The sequence below is a fragment of the Lipotes vexillifer genome, unplaced genomic scaffold (assembly GCF_000442215.2).
Source record: "Lipotes vexillifer unplaced genomic scaffold, Lipotes_vexillifer_v1.1 scaffold395, whole genome shotgun sequence".
Classification (NCBI taxonomy): Eukaryota; Metazoa; Chordata; class Mammalia; order Artiodactyla; family Lipotidae; genus Lipotes; species Lipotes vexillifer.
The window spans coordinates 2,094,667-2,103,845 of record NW_006797390.1 but is presented as its reverse complement, the minus strand read 5'-3'; the positions used below and the strand labels follow the sequence as shown (position 1 = coordinate 2,103,845).

The following is a 9,179-nucleotide window of genomic DNA, read 5'->3' as shown; positions in this document are numbered from 1 at the left end:
GGGAAAGAGAACACTTTTAAGAGGGGGAAAGGAAGTTGGCGGCGGAGGGGCTATAGTCAACAGAGTCCCTGGCTTTTCATTGAAAATTGCCTCTTTCTGAGATAAGAAAATGTGGTTGAGGACTAAATCTAGGAGAGAAAAATTAAGACTTTGGTTTCTTGTCTACATTAAAATTGAGAGTGTTAGTCTTGAGGAACAAACATTGATTACACTCTCCTTCCTTTATAGGAGAGGTTTTGTGTTTAGGAAAAGTTTGAATCTTTGAGAAGTCATTTAAACCTAAGTTTTTTGATGGTTTATTTATTATATAGTGTATCTTTCTAGTTTGGCTAATTGAGAATTTTCTAAAGAGTAAGTTTGTGTGACAACTGACCAAGTATCAGTACCAAGAAAGAATCAGCTACTCTCTTGACCCAGAATACTGTTTTAAATGAGGATCTTGCACTATGGCAACGCCAGAAAGCACTGCTTTCAGTACCAGATTCTTCCTCTCCCTGGTTCTCCGCCAACACCAAAAACAAACTCTCAGCCTGTTTATATAGATAATAATAATTCTAGATCGATATTAGGACACTTACCAACTCATTCAGGGGGTGAAAATTTTCATCCAACAAGACAACACGAAATTTCACTGAAACAGAAATATTTTTCATGAGTCCCAGAAACCTGAAGCCAGGCCTATAGGCTAGTAAGACAGACTATAAGGGAACCAGGATTCCTTTGACTGGGGAATACACAGGGGAGGAAGATCTTTCTTTTTTGAAGTTGTCCTGACCATAGGCCTTTTTGTACCTGTCTGCTCTGGTTTGTAGATGGGTTTGTCTGTCTGGACAAAGACCAGACTCTCTTCATTTTTAACCAACACTGTGGTCCGCTTCTTGAATTCTTGCGTTGGTCCTTTCACTTGGATAGTGAGGAACATTACCTCCTCATTGGATGGAGATCTTGGGATCTGAAATATAGGAGAGATCCTGAGAACCTGTTCATCTGCCAAGTTTCCTCCTCCAGTCCCTGTCCCACTTCTCCCTGGGGATCTTGTCCCTTTTACTTAATTTCACTCTCTCATTCTCATCAGGGAAATTTGGCATGGACAGAAATTCACAGACAGAATGACTTCTGTCATTTACAAATGGGAAGACACAACACAGGATGGAGGAAATTACATCAGTGAGAGAGGTCATAAATGATACTCACATCTCCTTACAGATCAGCCGATACAGGTTTTTAAAAAATGTTTTTGCTATATTTATTTATTCATTTTTAAATTTTTATTTTATGTTGGAGTAGAGTTGATTAACAATGTTGTGTTAGTTTCGGGTGTATAGCAAGGTGATTCAGTTATACACATACATGTATCTATTCTTTTTCAAATCCTTTTCCCATTGAGGTTATTACAGGATATTGAGCAGAGTTCCCTGTGCTATACAGTAGGTCCTTGTTGGTTATCTATTTTAAATATAGCCGTGTGTACGTGTCGATTCCAAACTCAATCTATCCTCCTCCCCACCCTTCCCCCGATAACCATGTTTGTCTCCAAGTCTGTGAGTCTGTTTCTGTTTTGTAAATAAGTTCATTTGTATCCATTTGTTTTTAGATTCTGCATATAAGCAATATCATATGATATTTGTCTTTCTCTGTCTGACTTACTTCACTTAGTATGATCATCTCCAGGTCCATCCAGGTTGCTGCAAATCAGCTAATACAGTTTTTTTTTCTTTCATAATTGAGATGTTTTATTGGTTGTTTTGAGGATCAGTACACAGACATTTCAATTTGTACACAATTCTTAACATACATACCAAAAATCATGCAGTTGTGATTCTTTTCTGAACAGTTATTCCAGTGACCTTCCAGCTTAAAATTTGGAGGCAAATTTTCCTTGACAGGCTATCAAGTACCAATACCTTCAAATATTAATATGCTGTTACATCGTAAGTCCACTAATTCACAGTTTAATATCATATACACTACATACCCAAACTGTCAGTCGTTCACAGCACATTAACAAAGTTACTAGAAGAACTGGACTACCACGACCAAACATGTTACAGAGTGCACAAAATTCTGACCAGGAGAGCCAAGATCAAGGGGTGAGTGGTTTGCTTTAGGAAATAATTCTACCAAAAACAACATGGGAAGAGAAGTAATTTAAAGTGTTCAAGGCATTAAATGCACAACTGACTCCAAACTGCCATTTAGTATGCTTTGTACTATAGGATATAAAATATCGCCCCATCTATGGAATGTTAAGCTGGCACCCAAGACAATGCCTGCCACATTCAATATCCCACTGTTTTCTGGTTGTACCAAAAAATAAACAACCAGCAAATGATTTCACCTCTTAAAAAAAAGCATTTACACTTAAAAAATGGGATGAGGTAGGATTCCCTCCTTTTTAAAAATGTTTCTAAAGCTACTAAAATACTTGCCTTTACGAAATAGTTGATAAAAATATTCCTCTATTGTACAAGAAGGGAGACAGGAACCACTGATAGGACCAAGTGTGTGATATTCATTAGACTTGGCTTCTTTCTCTCCTGCTTCATCAGAGGCTGGTCCCTCCTCGTTTTTAGTTTCTCCGTTTTCTGCAGGTGAGTCTTCTTTAGTCTCTTGGTTAGCCACTTCGGCCTGTTTTCCCTTTGCTCCCCTTTTCCTTTTTGTTCGCACTTTTTTGTCTGAAGATTTATCCTTTCCTGCTGCTTTTTTGGCTTCGTTTCCACTTTTTCAGGAGCCGGTTTTGCTGACAGCCTTGCCAGCCTCCTATTGGGCTCCTCCTTCGCCGCCCCGTCGGCGGAGCTGACCTTCCTCTTGGCCAGGGTGGCGGCGGGGCTGGCGCGTGCCGGGGGCCTGCGAGCCGCGCACGCCGAGAGCCTTGGTGAAGCTGGGCTGCCTGGCCGCTGCCGGTCCTCCCGCCGCCCGAGCTCGCTAATACAGTTTTGATTCACTTATACACTGAACTTTACCAAACTGATGTTATGTGGTAAAAGAGCATGGTAGAAGCATCTCTTAAGGCTATGAGAAAGGAAACTGCAACATATTATTGGCTGTACGCTGTAAGGATTCTATATATGGGCAACTCTGAAGAGCTATTGGATAGTCACTCATGGTAATTTCTACAAGTTCACTCTTAGAAAGAGTATGGGGTGGTGTGTTCCTGTCAGCCCACTACTGGGGCTTATGTTAAACACTGGCCTAGTTTTCTTTGTTAGTATTTTTTCCATTTTAATTTTCAGGAGAATTCATATTTTCCCTTTGTCTAGTGCATACTGCTTTTTTTTTTCCTGGCTAATAGGAATTTTCTCTAATCATTAAGTTGATTTTAATATCTCTATAAATATTGGTCTACCATTATTTATATTGGAAATTCATGCATTGCTTCTTAATTTCTACACTTAGTCGCTACATTTAGATTCCTTCTTGAAGTCCATGCCAGCCTCTCAAAGTCTTATCTTGACTGAATTCTGGTTGCCTATGTTCCCAACCGATAGAAACAAGTATTTTAAGTCAAACAGCCATACTCACAGTGAAGGAGACACAGTGGAATAAATCTTCCTTTGCCACCACGTCAGTAAAGAGGCTTCTGTTCTCTCTGAGGGACTCCAAGGAGGCGCTTACGGTCACCGTCTCATTCAGGTGCCTCAGAAGGAGGCAGCCCTTCTCAGAGGTCCCAGTGTGGAGCAGGGAGGGGACCAGCACCATGTAGTGCCTGGGGATGGGGGAATCCAGTTAGAGGAGAGTGTAGGAGGCGAGGCATTATTACCAGCAGCACTAACTTCCGCCGTAGTTCTTGTTACTATCGTTAGTTCTATGCCAAGAGAAGACATGTTGATAAGCATGAAATTGATCTCTGCCGTTGGAGGGCATGCATGAGAATTACTCCCCTTTCCATCGTCAGTGCCATGTCAGTGAACATTTTACTTGAAGTGAGCCTTTAAGAGGTTAACATTTGCAGGTATATCTCACTTTAAGGAACCCAAATATCAATCTGTGAGCATCTGAATTCAAATAAAAATATGCTAATTATATATATTTATGCTGTAAATCTATTTTACATTAGGGTTGCTGTAAAAAGCAAGCAAGTTCTCATGTGGAACACTATAGAAACCAATCCACTTACAGAACTTTATATATATATATATATATATATATATGTATATGTATATATATAAAACAAGCCTGTAAAAATGGAATGGCAAGTTCTTGATTTCCACTCTGAGGCTTAAGGAGAGTCCTTAGTTTAAAGTCTCAGTGTGTTAAGCAACTAATGAAATCTTAGTGTGTCATCTAACCCTGGATGTTTGCATATTAAATATTTGCCTTTCAACTCAGGGTAGACAAAAATGGTCTACTCAAGAATGGTCTCCTAGAGATTGAATTTGGGGTCCTCATGAACAGAACAGAAACTTTCTCAATACTCTCATATATAATTTTATTGACACTCGAGTTTTCAAACATTTTTGCTCACAGAATTCCTATTTTTAGACACTATGCCCTCCTTACATGTATTCAAGTAAACATCTATTTTTTTATCACAAGTTTAAACAATAGTAAAATATTTTTGATGACATTTTAAATTAAAACTTACATTACTTTTTTGTATGTCTCCCATCGAATCTTAAATATCATAGTGATAAGATATCCAGTATGATCTATTTAAAAAATACACCAAAATGTTCTTTTTGTAATGATCAGAAATTTAGCATCTTTCCCCCTTTTCCTTCGTGAACTTTCATGCCATTTACCACACAGAAGTTTGTCCGAACATTTCTATGCTTCAAAATATTTTATGGATCACTCTTCCTTCTTTGTTTATATATATATGTGTGTATATACATATATATATGTATATATATACACACACACACACGCATATATATATGTATATACACATATATATGAAATATTATATGTGGGTATATAAATTTAACTGTAACTCTTCTCTTAAATTTAATGTGACCTTCAAGCTGTAAATGTTAAACATTTTCTTCTGGATTGAATTGTTTTCAAAAGTCTTACTAGTATACAACTGATCAAAACAAAATAAATATATTACAAATTATGATTCATATTTATTATATATAAAATCAAAATACTTTTGAAGTACATCTTTAATGAAAATAATGAGTTGTTCTTATGTATCCATGGATGGATATTCCTTATTGCAAGAATTAAATAAGGTCTAACATTAACTCTGTTGCTGTTTTTCGTTTGTGTAGATATAAGTACCATGAAAAGTTGTTCACATGAAAGTAAATAAATGACAGATGAAACAATTATATCATTTTTACCAGTTCTTGTAACTCCTTCTGCATTACATGCCAAAGATCACCCAGTACCCTATTATCAAGAATTGCTGCTAATTATTTATCAGCTGGTATTTCCCTTAGATCTTCCTTCAATTTTGTTGAAACAGAGAATTCGTCGCCACAAGATCTGCAAAAGGATTTTTTCTCCTGTCATTAGAGTCCTTTGCTTTCTCAACATCAACATCGGTATTTCAAATTGCTCCTTTATTTGGCACCCTAGAGATGTTTATACTCCAGGACAGTGTTCCACAGTAACATCTGATTGAGGGAGGTTTGTCTTTCTCTTTTAAAGTGAAAGATAGGAAATTAAGAAAGGGGAGGTAAGAAAGGATAAATAGCATATGGTCTCAAGCAGATCAATATGAATGTGAGGATCTGAAAATTGATTCCTTTAAAAGAATCACTTTGCAATATGCCCTTTAGAAAGTCTTTGTATTCCCCAGAGAACTGAGAGATTCAGAGATGCAGAGATGCAGAGAGTTGGAGAAAAATGATTAAGAATAAGTGAAGACTGAATAAACCAGATTTGTAAAATCTCATAATTGGAAGACACCTTAAAGATAAGAAGGTGACAGTTCCATAGGGAAGACAAATGGATGATAAGGAGGATCTGAAGTAAAGGAAAGGACTCTTCAAGTTTATGCTCTATGTGAAACTCACGGCATTCCAGAGACGGAGGCATCTGTGGGCAGGAAGACCAGAAGCAGGAGAGTAAGGCTCGGATGGAGGAGTTTGTTCTTCCCCATGCTGCAGGGAGAAGCGGCCAGAGGAGACCAGACGGTATTGTGCCTTCCTCCCTGCAACTGGTCTGGTCCCAAACATTCCTCAGAGCAGCTAGGCTATGCTGTTCTCTGTGTAAACAGGAAGTTCCACCCACACAAGGTGTCTAAACAAAGTAGAGGTCTTTGAACATTCTCTGAAAGGGTCATTGCTCCCAGGGCTTAATTACAGTCAAGGTTAATTCCTGGTGGGCTAAATAGGATTCCTGGAGGGATAATAAAATCCACATTCCCATTAGTGCTCACTTTCCCTGGGTTTTACCGAGAAGCAGCTAATCGGCTTTTCAACCCCTTCTCTCTCTTACTCCCTCCTTCCCACTTCCCCATAGTGCCTTGTATGGCTTTCCTCACATCTCTTGCATGAGTAGCTGGCAGGGGAAGCTATAATTTAAGCAACACAGGACAGGCTCAAAATAGGTATTTCACTACAAGTCAGTCTGCCTGCAAGTCCTCCATCAGATGTTGAAGCAGTCTCAGAACTCAGCAGAGTCCTCTATGCAAAAGACATTGGGGTGAAAGAATAGCTTTCTGAGCTTGGGGGTATTACTGGACTGCAGATAAAGAGCTAGGTTCTGGGAGAATGATAATAGAAATATTTTCCTGTACTAAGGAAGTGAAAAGATGAAAGGAGAAGTAGCAGGACCTCAGAAACAAGCTTTGACTTACAGTGCCTAACAAAGACACCAATTGCCTTTACCATCTACTATACAAACACATTTTGTTACTGCCTTCTAAATGTGCAACTCCCCTTCAATCTTTAGTCATATTAACTATTTTATTCATCCATGCATCTGTCCATCCATCCGCCCATCCATTCATCCATTCATTCATCCAACTGTTTGATTGTTTTGTAAGTGTTTATTGAGCCTAGTTGGTCTAGGAATCATACAAAATCATGGAGATGGGTGATCAAATATGAAGAAACAGATTGCACATTCTTGCAGGTGTAAAAGCAGACAAATAAGGAATAAAAATACAGTAGCCAGACATTATTATTGGAGAAGTTCAGGATGCTCGGGGAGCACTGAACAGGGACACACAATGCAAACCTGGGCCTTGGAAAGGAAATCTAAGGTAAAGCAAAATGTAAATCAAGTTCTAGAGTGTGGGTGGTGGTTAGCCAGAGGGAAGTAGGAGATGAAAAGTGCATTCTAAGCACATAAGGAATGACATAAACGAAGGCACAGGAGGTAAAAACCATCATGAAATGTTTGGTAAAATGAAAAGTGTTTGGTATGAAGAAAATGCCTGTACACTTAGAAAAGTGGTGAAGCAAGCTTGCTTCAAATAAAAAAGGAACCTGTTGGTACTACTAGGGTATTTGGGGAGTAATCAGTGAAGTGACTTCCCCAGATTTGTTTCTTGGAAAGATCACATTTACTGAAATTTGGAAGACTGATTGGAAGGAGGCAATCCAGGAGGCAGGGTAGGAGTTGCACAATTATATGGGTGAGAAATGATGATATTTTGAGCTAGGGTGTTCATAATGAGATTGGATAGAGGTTGACAGATTTATATCATATTTAAGAGGTAAAATTATAGTACACGGTGAATACATGAATGTGATGGGTAAAGGAGAATGTGCTTTTCAGTTTTCCTGGTTGGTCACCGAGTGACTTGCGTTGCCTTTAACTGGTTGAGTGAAACACAGGAAACAGGGTGGGAAGGAGAACAGAGGGCTGAGGGTTGGGAAGAGAAAGAGTCTAGTTTTAGAAAGCACTTGTGGGATAGTCCAGTAATAATATTCATAGGGAGTTTAACATTTGCATCTAGAGCTTAAGGCAGTGTGATCTAATAAAAATATAAGGTGAGCCTCCTATGTAATTTTACATTTTCCAGTAGCCACATTGAAAAACAAAAAGAAACAGATTAAATTAATTTTAATAATATAATTTACTTACCTCAATATTGCCAAAACATTATCATTTCAACATTTAATCAATATAAAAATTGTTAATGAGATACTTTAAATTCTTTTTTCATACTAAGTCTTTGAAATCTGGTGTGAATTCTGCACTTACAACACATATTAATTTAGACTAACCACATTTCAGAAGCTCAATAGCCCTTGTGGCTACTGGTTATCAGATTAGACATAGCAGGTTTAAAGCAATGTTTTTCAAATTATGGGTCACCATCTATAGTGAGTTATAATGTCATGATCAGTGAGTCGTGACCAAGAGTTTTAAAAATGTAATAGAACACAATAAAATAGAAAACACAGTGTACCAAACAGAATAAGTGAAACTATTGATTTTGGAAATATTCGTTTCAATGTTGTGCAGCAGAAACTTTGGTTGTGTCCTATTACCCCTTCTCCAATTCTGTCTTTAATACTAGAACACCTGAGTTTTCTCTGGGCACAAACTGCCTCACTGAAAACTTTCATTTCCTAGCCTTCTCCTTTAAGGCTGGGCATGGTATATGGCTAAATTCTGGTGATTGAAATGTGAGTGCAAGTGATGTATGCAACTTTCAGTTCATGATTTAAAAAGGAAGGGCTAGGTTCTGTGCCTCCCTTTGCTTCCTACCACTGGCTGGAATGTGGACATATGGACGGTTGTCCGATCTTCCATTGTAGGTAATAAGATGGAAGCCATGTGTCAAGGGAGGCAGAACAACAAGCAAGACATAGACTGAAGAGGGAGGGGATATGGGGATGTATGTATACGTAGAGCTGATTCACTTTGTTATACAGCAGCAACTAACACACCATTGTAAATCAACTATACTCCAACGAAGATGTTAAAAAAAAAAAAAAAAAGAAAAAAGGAGGCATAGACTGAATCCCTGAATCATCCAAAGGCCATTTTAGCTTGGACTTTCATGTAAGAGAAAATCACTTTCTCTCATTTAAAAGCCTTTGTATTTTGAGATATCTTTGTTCGAGCAGTAAAACTTGTATCCTAACTAATATAATTTCTCTTTCTTTATTACTATCTCTACCATCTCTATCTTTAACTATGAGTGTCCTGAGTCACAATGTAAAGGTTACATTGTGAAAATGTGATTTCAGTGTTACATTGCAAACTGTCTGATGAAAATATACAAAATTCTTATTGTAGGTTAAAGTTAAAGCAATCTGAACACCACC

At 38.0% G+C, this 9,179-nt stretch overlaps 1 protein-coding gene across 1 annotated transcript in view; it reads right to left on the bottom strand.

Moving 5' to 3' along the window:
- LOC103077690 (alpha-2-macroglobulin-like) overlaps nucleotides 1-6,082 on the bottom strand; it is a 41,043-nt gene extending 34,961 nt beyond the window's left edge. Inside the window, exons 1-4 of the mRNA XM_007469355.1 lie at nucleotides 5,967-6,082; nucleotides 3,523-3,706; nucleotides 793-952; nucleotides 579-631 (exon numbers count right to left, since the gene is read on the bottom strand). Of these exons, the coding sequence (XP_007469417.1) occupies nucleotides 579-631; nucleotides 793-952; nucleotides 3,523-3,706; nucleotides 5,967-6,052 (483 nt within the window). The 5' untranslated portion in view covers nucleotides 6,053-6,082. The remainder of the gene's footprint in view (nucleotides 1-578; nucleotides 632-792; nucleotides 953-3,522; nucleotides 3,707-5,966) is intronic.
- Nucleotides 6,083-9,179: the final 3,097 nt, after the last annotated feature.